This window comes from Marmota flaviventris, chromosome 18, assembly GCF_047511675.1.
Source record: "Marmota flaviventris isolate mMarFla1 chromosome 18, mMarFla1.hap1, whole genome shotgun sequence".
Classification (NCBI taxonomy): domain Eukaryota; kingdom Metazoa; phylum Chordata; class Mammalia; order Rodentia; family Sciuridae; genus Marmota; species Marmota flaviventris.
In genome coordinates, this window is record NC_092515.1 from 33,824,206 (window position 1) to 33,838,584 (window position 14,379).

The 14,379-nt window shown below is 33.7% G+C and overlaps 1 protein-coding gene across 13 annotated transcripts in view; it reads left to right on the forward strand.

Moving 5' to 3' along the window:
• Positions 1-14,379, forward strand: part of Chd9 (chromodomain helicase DNA binding protein 9) — a 248,958-nt gene that overhangs the window by 146,720 nt on the left and 87,859 nt on the right. For all 13 annotated transcript variants that reach the window (XM_071604701.1, XM_071604707.1, XM_071604708.1 and 10 more), the window contains one exon: positions 13,408-13,519. In XM_071604701.1, coding sequence (XP_071460802.1) covers positions 13,408-13,519 — 112 coding nt within the window. The remainder of the gene's footprint in view (positions 1-13,407; positions 13,520-14,379) is intronic.

The window sequence follows — 14,379 nt, forward strand, 5'->3', positions numbered from 1 at the left end:
TACCACTTAATTCTACCATATCACTGCACCTTGCCCTTCAGAAACATGAAGTACAATATTTTCTCAAAATCAACAACTTTGGGCTAAATGGAATGGCAATAGAACTAAGACCATGTAAGTCAACAATAACAACTAGCTCTTGGCTCTTTCTGACTTACTCCCATATAAGCTCTGATTTACCTTATGTAATAAAGAGGCCAGGTGAGGATTAATGCTCCAAGATAATTTAAAGGACAAAGAATTGCTGTAGGAGAGTAATTTAATTCTATGTATTTTTATTTGACTGTTCAACACATTTTGAAAAAATAAAATATAATAAGAGTTATGGCTTTATATGTATGTTTTACCAGCAAGGATAAGCATTACCTAAGGCTAACATAGTTTAGGATTGTTTTTGCAGGACTATTTGGTCATTCTCGAAGACTTGATGTGCAATTTTACCTAAAGTGCTTTTACTGAGTTTCTTCTTTAAAAAAAAAAAAAAATGTACACAATGAAGAAAGAATTCCCTTGTTATTAAGATCTTCATTTGCTTAAGAAATTATTAATACATTTTGCAGATATTTAGAATTTTAAAAAAATTTGTAAACCAATTGAATTCTTACCATTTTAAATGCAACCACCAAATTGAATGTTTTAGTTTGGTTGTGATATTCTTCAATCCAAACCATTAAATAATGTGGGCTCTTATTATAATAGATTAATAAGTAGCTTTTGATTTTGCATTTTATTTGCAGACAGGTAAAATGGAATTCAGAAGTTAGATTTCTACCCATTTATTTCTTAAGTTTTCAGTATGAAAGTATTTTATTTTTCCATACTTACGTCTAGTTTTAATTCAAGAAACCCATATTTAATCTCTTGCTATATTAAAAATTAATATGAGGTTTTCCAGTTTTAATTTCTATAGTGATACAAGCAGAGTAGTGTCCTGTTCAGAAGGATAGCACTCTGAAAAACAATACAAGAAGAAAATAGTAGATAAATTTCGAAAGTTATAGTTACTATTTTAAAGTAAGTTAATATAGTTGGAAGTAGTAACACTGTAGCAGGTAGCTTATTCGCAGTAAATTTTAATACTATGTAACCTTTATCAATTTAGTGCCTTTTTTTTTTTTTTTTTTTTTTGGTGGTGCTGGGAATTAGAACCCAGGGCCATGGGCTTGCAAGGTAAGCACTCTACCAGCTGAGCTATATCCCCAGCCGTAGTGCTTTGGTTTTAGTGGTGGCAGACTCTAGAAAACAGAAAAAAGAATTATGATAGAAATAACTTTTTTTTTTTCCATTTTGTTTAAATACATGGTGAAATACTGACCTAGAGCCTTGTGCATGCTTGGCAAACACTTACTATTGAATATATGCCCGGTTTTAGGCCTTTTTGGTAGAGATAGGTAAATAAATTTCGCAGATAAGTAAATAAATTTGAATCTTGCCTATATTTTGGAATAAAACAATCTTGATTGTCTTTATCAGCTAAAAACAAAAGGTTATGATCATGTTGGAGGAAAAAACATAATTGGAATAAGTGAAATTCATATATAACCCAGAGTTCTATTGTTAGTGTGGATTATAATATTTCATTACTATTTCTTCCAGCAAGCAACTGTAAATTTTGAATTTGCTGTTTTTAATTTTTATCAATTGCATCATTTTAACTAGCAGCATTTTATGATTTATGAAACATTTTTAAACTTTTGGTTTTCTAGTTTTAGAAGAATTGATCTGCTAATATAAAATTATTGATATCAGTTCATTGAAAGGCAGTGTATGTTGCAACTTAACCACTAACAGTATGAAATAAAAAATTTAAGGAGTAAATTGTCAACAATAATTTATGGTTGATGTACAGTCAGTTCATATTTATTTAACTCATATGTTTTAATCTGAGAAGATTAATCTGAAGAAAAACAATACTGCTATTATTCCCTTTGCTTGCAAGTGTGTTTGAAATCTTTTATCACTATTGTACATTGATTTTTTTTCAATGAAAGGAATAGAATGTCCTTTTCAGAGTATTCTCAAAGTCTTATTTAATTTTTATAATAATTCTGTACCTTATGGTAGGCATTTCAATTCAGTATGATAATGTAGTTAAATTTTTAGCTCTGAAACCAGTTGCATTTGTTCTATTTCCAGTTTCATCAATTACAAGTAGTATAAACCTGAGCAGACAAGACACTTAACCTCTAATCTGTAAAATGGGAATAATAACAGTAGTTGCCTTACAGTGTTATTTTGAGAACAAAATAAGTTAATAACTTTTAAGACTTATAAACCAATATCTAGAACATGCTTGGTGCTTATAAAGCATTTGTTGTTAACATTTTCTGAGACCATAGATAGCATGCATTTTTTAATGGAAAAAGCCAAGACTAGGAGTTACACACTTTCCTGTAAGTTTATACTCACTCAGGTACCTGGGTTCTCTTTCTCTTAAATCTCCATTCCTAAATCAAATAGAAGTGGGATACTGGAGGACACATACCAGTTATCACACTTTGTTTGTGTGTGTTGTTTGTTTTTTTGTGGTTATGGTTCTGGAGATGGAACCCAGGGCCTCATACATTCTAGACAAGTGCTTTACCACTGAGCTATACCCCCAGACCAATGGTAGTGACTATTTTCTGAGTGCAGGTACTGTGAATTGGACCTGGGGTGCATTTCCCTAGTCTTTTTATATTTTATTTTGAGACAGAGTTTCCCTGGCTGGTCTTGAACTTGGGATCCTCCTGCATCAGTTTCCCAAGTACCTGGGCTTACAGGAGTGGGCCACCATACCTACTTTGGTTGCTACTTTTTAAGGAAGATGATAGATTAACTCATTAATGGCTATTTTTCTTATAAGTGTGCTACTGCTTATCTTGTTAACTAAAGTAGAATTTGGGATGGTAAGGAAATTTTGTTTGAAATATGCCTGAAATTTAACAAGAGTTAGATTCTAAAATGGTTTTTTAAATGTAAATAAATAAATAAATATTCTCATAGCTATATAAGTTTAATCAGTTATAGTCCTTTGTGATTAACTTTTTATTACTCATAATTTTATTTATTGCAGAAATACTTTTTATCAAGTATTAGAAGTAGCCTTTTTTCTTTAGTTACAACGGGAAATACCTGAATTTTTGTTTGTTTTGAAATACTTGGGATTAAACCCAGGTGTGCTCTGTCACTGAGACACATGCCTGGTTCTTTTTATGTTTTATTTTGAAAGAGTGCTTTACTAAATTGTAGTGACTGGCCTCAAATTTGCTATCTCCTTACTGGGATTACAGATGTGTGCCACCAGCTCCTTTTTATTTTTGAAGGTTCAAATGACTAAAGTAGAGGTCAGGGATGTAGCTCAGTGGTAGAGTGCTTGCCAAACATGCGCAAGGTGCAGGCTTTGATTCCCAGCATGAAAAAATAAAAATAAAATCCTAAAATCTCAGCCAGGCACTATGGTATACACCTCTAATCTAAGTGACTCGGAGGTTGAATCAGGAGGACAGCAAGTTCAAGGGTAGCCTCAAAATAAAAAATAAGGCAGACTGGAGATGTATCTCTATAGTAGAACAATCCCCAGGGCTGGGGTTGTAGCTCAGTGGTAATGTGTCACCTAGCTTACATGAGGCACTGGGTTTGATCCTCTGTACCACATAAAAATAAAGACAATAAAGTCCATCAACAACTAAAAAAAAAAAAAAAAAAAAAAAAAATTTAAACAAAAGAGGAAAGAAGTAAATAACATTTGTTTGTATATACCATTATATATACACGTTAAAAATACCATTATATATACATGTTAAAAAGAACATGCTAGAGAGAGATTTCTATCCATATAATAAAATTGGAAGGAAAAAATAAGATCGAATAAAACCTGAGGGGGAAAAAAAGGAGGAATCATTACAAATTATCACTCCATGTTAATAAGATGATACATGAGCCAATGATTATAATTTTTTCAAAACAATAGGAATTTTGAAATGTCTGCTTGAATAGAATATAAATACACTATTTAGTTAATTGTTTCTTTGTGCCTTAAAAGTAAAAACCCAGTTGTAAAAATACATGTCATTAATTTATTATGTATTTTTATTAGTAGTGTTTATATAAGTTCTATAATTTTTCAAAGCCAAGCAGATAAAACGCACTGTTAATTTCACTGCTTTTATCTAAATTATAATACCTGGTAAAAAAATGAAACATTATTCTGCAGAAAGAGTTGATATAGGGCCTGGGTTTATAGCTCAGTTGTAGAGTACTTGCCTAGCATGTGTGAGGCACTGGGTTCAATCCTCAGTACCACATAAAAACAAATAAATAAAACAAAGGCATTGCATTCATCTATAACAAAAATTTTTTTAAAAAAGAGTTGATAAATATGTTGCTATGAGTTTCAGTCAAAATTTACATTTTCAGAGCTGGGGATATAGCTCAGTAGAGTGCTTGCCTCACATGCACAAGGCCCTGAGTTCAATACCTAGCACCACAAAAAATAAAATAAAATTTACATTTTCAATTTTATGAATTATATCTTTACATGATCTAGTAAGGGTTATCATAGGAAAAGATAAATAAAATAAAGGATATTGAATCTAAGATGTCATCGATTATAAGACACATCATTATTTTTGTTTCATTTAATTCCATGTGGTACTGGTGATTGAACCCAGGACCTTGCATATACTAGGCCGTGCTTTACCACTGAGCCATATCCCCAGGCCTTTTTAAAAACAATTGTTTTGTGACAGTGTTTAAATTGCTAAGCAAGGCTAGCTTTGAACTTGTGATCCTTCTGCCTCATCCTCCAGAGTTGCTGAGATTACAAGTATGCAGCACTGTACCCAGCAAGATGGACCATTATTTTATGTCAGTAAGAGAAAAATCTCCTTAATCTCCCTAGTTGCTGAGATTACAGGCCTAGGTCACCATGATTGGTTCAATTCGTATATTTTTTTCATTCTTTGTAAAAGGTTATACATGACAGTAGAATGCATACTGACATATCATTTAATTCAGTCTTTTGAAAAAAATGATGTCTAACTTTAATCAGGAAATAATAATAATCCAAGTTACCAAAAGTTTTCAATGTTGCTTTCACATATTCAAGGATTACAATTTAAACTAAATTGAAGAAAAGTAATAAAATTTATCTTTGACATTTAAAATAACCTCAATTCCTTTCTTTTGGCTTGCAAAGAAAAGTAATGTGAATATAAATAGTATTGTCTATTTTTTCACTTATGGTGAATTGGATATATTAATTATTATAAATGGACTAATTGGTTTAGATTCATTGTCCAGTTGTTGCAATGAGAGAATCAACAGGAGGCCATTATAGATTGACACATTTAGAAAACACAACTTGTTACACAGCATCTAATAACTTGTGGGCAGAATTTGGATGAGTGCGTAAATTGCATCTAAAAATCAAGTATAGACATGTCAGGTATAAACCTTGCAGTTTTCTAGTGGCTATATTTATTAAACAAATTAGGATTTCAAATTCATACCTTAGTTTCAATTGCCATTTTCTGTCAGAAACAAACTATGTTTTGATATTTAGGTTTTTTTTTTTTTTTTTTTTACTTGCCTGAATATCTGTTGCTATAGTTTGGTAATACTGATTAACAGATCCTGTTTATGTTTTTAAAACTCAATACTTTGTGTAAAGCCTTTGTTATTAATTTGTTCTATATTACTTTCCTTTGGAAATATATCTTGTTAAATAATAAATTGTCATTTTATTTGAAGAATGATTTATAGTAACCTTTTATTTTTATTTATAATGAAATTTTAGTTTAGAATTAATATAGGAAACTAACCTTTAGAAGAATGGGATGCTCTGCGGCTGTTAGGTATTTTGTTTAATTATATTATTTGTATTCTTTTCAATTGCCTGATTTTCATTAGGTAATATTTGTGGCTGTCTTTTGCTATTGTGGCTATTGTGCAGACAGTAGAGATTTCTGATTGTTCCTGAGACAGATAGCTGGGCTGGGGATGTATGTCATTGGTAGAGTGCTTGCCTAGCAAGTTCAAGGCCCCTGAATTCAATCCTGGATACTGGGGCTGTGGGTGGGGGGGGGTGGTCAGATAAATCATTGTTAATGATTTACTAAAAGATTATATGGTTTCAGATTTCTCTTTATTCATTAAACCATGTTTATTGGTATTAAGTCTTTATTCACAGGTTGAAGTATATGTGCCACTTTATCTTAAAATCAGTAAGTTACGTTGGAAATAGAAATCTAGGAATAAAGGGACCTTTTGTTGTTTTATTAGACTGTGGCTTTGGCAGTTTGTTTCACCTTTTGGAGCTGAGCTTTCTTTCTCTGTGTTTCAAGACCAATATCTTCTTTGTCAATTTTAGAATTTTTCTCAGAATCAACTGAGATATTGGAGTCAAAGATATTTTGCAGTGTTAAGTGTTATATAAATATTAAATAGTTTTATTATCCTGAATATTTGTTTCTAGCATTTCCTGTATTCCCAGTTCTTTGTGTCAATGGTTCCCAAACCTGGTAGAGCATCAGAATCTCTTGGGGTTATATTTTTAAAGTCATATTGTAATCCCACTTATTAAATATGAAACCTGGGGTTGGGACTTGCACATCTGCTTGCACATTTGTTTTTTGGTTGTTGTTGATTTTTTAAAAAAATAATTTTAGACTTGCAAAAATAGGTCAGAGTTCCTGTTCCAAATTTATACAATCCTTTTACTAATTCTGTTAACTAATCCTCATACAGATGTTTTTAGTTTTTCCTTTGTTGTTGTTGTAGATTTACTATTGGGCCCTAATCCAATTCAGGATCCCACACTTCATTTTGTTTTCATGTCTCCTTAAACTCCTTTTAATTGGCAATAATTCCTCAGTCTCTATCTTTTATGATTTTTTTACTTTTTTTTTTTTTTTTTTAAATGTTACTGGGGATTGAACCCAAGTTCTTATACACTGGTGAGGCAAGCGCTTTACTACTGAGCTACATCTCCAGTCCTGGGTTTTCATTTATGAAGCATATTGGCCAGTTGTTTTGTAGAAAGTCTTTTGACATTTCCTCCTGAGGAATCTGTTTTGCTTTGTTTTGTTTTGATCCAACTAGGAATTGAACCCTGGGACACTTTATCACTGAGCTACACTTCCAGTCCTTTTTATTTTTTATTTTGCAATGGGGTCTTGCTGAATTGCTCAGACTGGCCTTGAACTTGTGGATTCCTGCCCCGCCTACTCAGCCTTCAAGCACCCTGGGATTAAGGGCATGCACCACTGAAGCTCCTTGAAGTTTTTATTTTTATTTATTTATTTTTTTAAATATCTTTATTTTGTTTATTTATTTTTATGTGGTGCTGAGGATCGAACCCAGTGCCTCACATGTATAAGGCAAGTGCTCTACCACTGAGCTACAGCCCCAGCCCTTGAGGTTTTTATTTAATGGATTTAAGTCTTTAAGCAGCCACTTAGATATTATATCAGAACATTTGTTTTACATAATTTATTTAGCTAACCCATCATGAAGAAAATGCCTTTTAAAGCAGTGTATTAAAGAATATTAATAGACTTTGATTTGCATTTCATGTGAAGTTCTTAAGAATGGAACTCTCTTTTGACTAGTGTAAGATATCCATTAATGGTGGCAATGGACAGCAAGTGAGAAAGTGCATCAAATATATATTCCTACTGCCCAGTTTTATTTACTGAGCTTGCCATCTGTAAAAATACCTGTGGTTTTATCAAATAATCACAAGGAAAATAATGGATATCCTTAGGAGGAGGTTATTGGTTGAAGAAGAGGCATGAGGGAGCTTATGAAAAACCAATTTCTTGTTTCTTGATAATGGAAGCTAATTATATAATTTTTTTAAAGAAAGTTCATTGATTTTTTTATATATACACTTTTCTGAATTTACATCATAGTTAATATTAGTAGATTGTTGTACTCTTAAATTTATGGAAAATGAGGTATTAGATTTGGGGGGATTTTGAGATTGTGATACTTGTGAAGTATCCATGAGAGTCTGGCTATGTGAGTCTGAAGCTTGGGAGAAAAGTCTAAAGTGGATATAAAAATCTTCAACTTCTAGGTGGCAGTAAAGAATATTATGTGTCTAGTAATGATGGGGACACATACCTTCCACGGATTCCACCTCTTGGGTCCCCTTCTTCCTCCGGGAGAAGTCTTTTCTGCTGTCCTTTAATAAACTTCTAATTTCTACTCTGAAAAAAAAAAAGAATATTATGTGTCTAGTAATGATGGGGACACATTCTGAGAAATGTGTTATTAGGTGATCGCCTCCTCTCCCACTTTGGTGATGAGGATTAATCCTAGGTCTTTGAGGATGCTAAGCATTCACTTTAGCACTGAGCTACACCCTCAGTCCCTTGGGGGTGATTTTGACCTTGTGTTAACATCATAGAGTGTACTTAGAACAAACATAGATGATACAAGTCAGTCCCTCAACATGATTAAGAGACTGTATATTCAAAATGAGGCTGCTGGTGGTGTAACACAGTATAATGTTTTACAGTAAATGTGTTGTTTTTTTTTTTTTATAAATAAGAATATAAAGAACTTAATGATAAAATGTATAATAATTACAGAAATCAGTAACATGATAATTTACTATCAGGTATTATGAATTACATGTGCTACCAGTCACATGCATTATAAATAAACCTACTGTGCTGTCAGTTACATATTTTAATCTTATGATTATAACATATATCTTATAATAGATAATCTTATGATTATAATATATGTGACTGGCAACACAGTAGGTTTATTTATACCACCATCATCAAAACATGCTGAACAATACATTGCACTAAGACCAGCTAAGAGGTAGTTAGGTGATAGGAATTTTTCAACTCTACAACAATATCTTGGTACCATCATTGTCTGTAGTGTTGTGTGGTGCATGATCATAGGATAAATTACATGTCCCATTTACTACTGTATGTGAAGAGGTAAGAAGTCTGAAGACAGAACTTTGAGAAACACCAAAGATTGAGGGGCTGGCAGAAAAGACAACTGAATTCTGTCTGGGCATGATGGCACATACCTGCAATCCCAGCAACTCAGGAGGCTGAGGCAGGAGGAACAAGTTCAAGGCCATCCTCAGCAGTTTAGCAAAGCCCTAAATGTGTTAGCAAAACCCTGTCTCAAAATTTAGAAATGAATAAAGGGCTGGGTAAAGTGGTAAAGTGCCCCTAGGTTCAATCACCAGTACCACCCCTGCACACACACACACACACCCCGCCCCCCCCCCCAAAAAAAAAAAGAACATCATCCTGCTGAAAAATCAATATTCAAGGAATAGATGGAAGAAGAGGAACCAAAATATAGTGAGAGGAAGTTTGACTATTGCATCATGTAGCCAAGGGTACAAAAAAGAAAATGATGATCAGTTAAATGTTGGTACATGGGATTTTAAAATTTTCTCTTGGATTTAGCATTTTAAAGATTTATTTTTTCCCATGGTTTCAGAGGTTTCAGCCCATGGTCACTGAGGGCTTGTGGTGGGCTGGGGCTGGGGCTCAGTGGCAGAGCACTTGCCTAGTATGTGTGAGGCACTGGGTTTGATCCTTAACATCACATACAAAAATAAATAAAATAAAGGCACGCTGTCTGTCTATAACTACAAAAAATATTTTTTTAAAAAAGGTCGTAGCTATACACATTGGGAATTTAGACTTTGGAGTGAGGCTTATGTAATTTCTGTCTCTTTTCATACTATCTGTGTGACTTTAAGCAAGTTATTGAACTTCTCCAAGTCTCAGTTTCTTGTCTCTATAAAATTATACTTGCCTCTCCAACTTGTATAAGCATCAATTGAAGGAAAACATGTAAAGTCAGTGCAGTTGCTGACTCATAGTGAACAATGAATACATGGAAGCTATGAATATGAAAAGTAGTTTCAAGAGTTGAGATTATAGTGGGTTTAGAAACAAAAGTGAAATGACAATCCCTCCTCCCTATACTTAGAATTGAACCCCGGGGGGATTTTCTACTGAGCTACATTTCCAGCCCTTTTTATTTTGAGACAGAGTCACGCATTTGCATAGTGCTTCGCTAAATTGCTGAGGCTGGCCTAGAACTTGTGGTCCTCCAGCATTAGCCTCCCCAGCCATTGGGATTACAGGCTTGTGCAACCACACCTGGTGCGAAATGACTTTTGAAAGCTATAGATAAGGAGGAAGGTCAAGATCATGTGGGATCATTAATGGTAGATGTGACCTCCAGGGAGATTTTTTAGTTGTGAAACCAGAGTAAGGAAAAATGAGTGTCAAAGGAAAGAAATAGGGCTGGGATATAGCTCAGTTAGTAGAGTACATGCCTTGCATGCACAATGCTCTGGGTTCAATCCCTAGCACCTCAAAACAAAACAAAAAAGAAGGGAAGAAATAAGATATCAAAGTGGCAAGAGGACTAACCAGTTTCTTAATTTTGTTTCAGAATATCTTTTTGTATTTTCTTTTCGTTTTCTTTTTTTTTTTTTTTTTGAGAGAGAGAGAGAGAATTTTTTTTTAATACTTATTTTTTTAGTTTTCGGTGGACACAACATCTTTATTTTTTTAATGTGGTGCTGAGGATCGAACCCAGCGCCCCGCGCATGCCACGCGAGTGTGCTACTGCTTGAGCCACATCCCCAGCCCCTCTTTTTGTATTTTCTGGTTCCAACATGAGCTGTATATACTCATGTATATACTCTTATTTACTTTCTTCATACATTCAGAACGTACAGGTAGGATAGCTAGTTGAATTGCCATTATCTTGTTGTACATAGTCACTATAAGAGTAATGTAGGGAAAAACTCATTGTAAAGTTTTTTTTCTTCTCTCACAACTAGTCAGCTAGTCATTAGCCAATTATTGTGGATCTTTCTTCAGTATTTTATTGTGAACTCATGATCCTACCTCAGCCTCCCTAGCCTCTGAGATTATTGGCATGTATCATAGTGCCATGGCCCTGGATTATACTCTTCATCTCTCAACTGAATTTTTATGTAGTTTATCAATAGTTTCTCTGCTTTGTACTTTATTTCCTTTCAATCACATTGTTCCCTTGTTTAAAATTCTTATATTTTATTGCTTTTTGCTTTTATTTATTCAAAAATATCTGAGTGCGTATTTATTAAATATTTGTTGCCAGTGCTGATAGGTAGATTTTGTTTAAACTCTTACTCTGTGGAGCTTAAAAACTTATCTTAAAATATAAGTCTTTCACGTCTTTTCCAGGCCTTCTATAATCTTCACCATATATAATTTTTCAGTTTTCTGCTTCCTCCTTCTGTAATATTCTGTGTCCCTGTCATGCTATCACCACAGCATATTCACCTCACTCTTCTGTGGTATCCCCCTTCCTGGAATGTACACTGTCTTTTTTTTCACTACCTGTTACTAATTCAGTTGCTATCTCAAATTGTACTGTTTCTGTAACACTATTTTATTTATTTGTTCATTTTTTGGTACTGGGGATTGAACCCAGGGGCCCTTAACCACTGAGCCACATCCCAGCCCTTTTTATATATTGTATTTAGAGACAGGGTCTCACTAAGCTACTCGCTTAGGTCTTGCTTAGTTGCTGATGTTGGCTTTGAACTCATGATCCTACCTCAGCCTCCCTAGCCTCTGAGATTACTGGTGTGTGCCAGTTCACCAGCTGTATCACTTTTAATTTACACTGTTCACATTGTTTCCTGTGCTAATATCTATTTTAGCTGTGATCATTGTCTAGTTATGCTATTTTAAGGTTAAAGACTATCACTTCATATTCAATCTCAGAACCTAGGAAAGGGCTGAACATATATTAATTCAAAATAGTTTCCATTAGTTAGGACTGTGCTAAAAGGTAACTTACTATATTAGTAAGCTTTTCGTGGCTGTGACAAAATTCGTGAGATAAATGATTTATGTGGAGGAAAGATTTATTTTTTCTCATGGTTTCGGAGGTTTCAGTCCATGGTCACTGAGGGCTTGTGGTGAAGCAAAACATCACGGCTGGGAGCATGTGGTAGAGCCTAGGCTGCTTACCCTGTGGCAGATGGGAAGCAAAGAGAGGGAGAATAAGGTGCCAGGGTCCCATCCCCCCTCAAGTGTGTGAGCCCAATGATCTAACTTCCTCCAATTAGGCCTCACCTCTTAAAAGTTCTCCCACCTCCTAGTAGTGCCATTAGCTAGGGACCAAGCCTTCAAAACATGAACTTATGGGGGACGTTTAAGATCCAAACCATGATGCATACATTGTCCTACTTAACTTTTCAAGAGAAGAGGTAGCTAATATACTACCCCTATGTTTACAGGCAAGTAATTTGCTTAGAGTCCCACAGATAGGTGATTGGTAGATTCAGGGTTTATATCTTTGATCCTGTGATTTCAAAGTACAAGCTGTTAACTTTCAAGCTCTCCCACATTAGTAAATAATTATGGAAAGAATTCTGCAATCTTTCTGATATACCATTCCTAAAAATATTTGGGGGACTTCTCAGTTTTTGGAATATAGGTTATCTAAAGTAGAATTTTGCTTATTAGTAATTAGAATGGTTCATGATTAACATAGTGTTTTAATAATGTGCTGTTAAGGCAGATAAGAAAAAATGGGAGCCATGTACTTAAAATACATTCTTAGTTTAGGTATATGTACTTGATATGTTTGAAAATATTTAATAAACACATATAAGAGAGAACATATACATACTGCAGAAATATAAAAAATGGTTTTCTTTTCTTTTTCCTTTGGTACCACAGACTAGGTCACTTAACTACCGAGCCACATCCCCAGGCCCGTAACCCACATTTTTTTTTTTTTTTTGAGATAGAGTCTTGCCAAGTTGCTGAGGCTGGCCTTGAACTTACAATCTTCCTGCTCCAACCTCCCAAGTACTAGGACTATAGGTGTCCACCATGATGCCCACCATATTTCTTACTCTTAACATAAATAAAAGTATTAAAGAAAAATTAATTGTAGAATTGTCTTAAATAAGAAAGAGATTACCATAGAGTAGAAAGAAGTAGAGGCTTCCTAGGGCATGGAAGTATTTATGGTCAATAAGTGGAATTTTAGTTTAATAAAAGGTAGGAGTAATAAACAGCTCCTCACTGTCTTATAATCTAAATCTACAATAAATGAATTGGTTTTATATAATAGTTATTTATATCCTAAAAAGTTAAGTATATCGTAAAAACCAGCTATAGTTCTTGACTACCTTTTTATGCTTATAGGTACATTAACTATAATATTGTTTTTTTTGTCCAATTCAGTAGAAGAGAGGTTTAAGTTTTGAAAATGTCTTTATGGATTTCTGAATATTTATTTTTGGACATGCAAGTGGTAGAAACTTTCTTCTAAAGTTTACAATGACAATCTTAATTTGACCCAAAGTGGAAAAATACAAAATTCTTATTGTTTATTCTTTTCCTCTTGACACAGCAAACTCATTATTACATTGGGTAAGAAACAGAAAAGAAAAAATGAATCTTCAGATGAAATATCTGATGCAGAGCATATGCCACCACATACATTCAAAGATCAAGACTCTCAAGTGAGTATTAAAGTTATTTTCCGAGAAATGAACTCTGTTAAGAATTATTTAGGTAGCAAAATACTGCCTTATGTCTACTTACACTGCAGTTTAATACTAAAAATACATTTTATTATGTGGTATAACTTATAGGACAGCATTATTACAATATGCTCCTAGTAGTATTACCATAGAATATTAGATTTGAGAGGAAACTTACATATCCTCTCTAAACCTTTCATTTTCAAGATAATGAAATGAAGCCCTCAGAGGTTAAGTAATAATGCAAAGTCCTTGATGGCTTTTACATGGAGAAGTACCTCGTGGCATTATCCTGTGCTTATTGAGTGATTTTTAAGTGAACTTAATGATAGAATATTCATTTTAAAAATCATATACAAATGACAAAGAAAATGGATTGAGTCATTCTTAGAGACAATTCCTTTAGTCTCCTTCTGTTGAAGAAAAGATAACTGAATATATTAAAAATCCCCTAATATAGACATAAATATTGTGCCTTTTACCTTTTTTTTTTAAATACATGGATATTAATAATAACCTGTGAAGTTACAAAAATATATATGTAGTGAAGGTCATAATAATTCAGGCCACCATCTGCTTTCTAATACTTAAAAACAACTGTAGGCCATAGGGGTGGTGGCAATTGTTGAATTATGGGGCCAGAAAGCCCCTGAATGGCCTTTCTTCTTCCTTATGCAGCTTCTTATCCATTTGGAGAGTAGTGGCTCAAGGCTCCTGGGCTGCTGCAAGAGTTGAGGTAAGGGCAGTGATCAAAGCTCCTAATATTATATGGCCTGGCTTTTTCTTCATATGTTATCCTTAACTTAGGCAAACTTACATTTAACTTTTTCAATATGAGA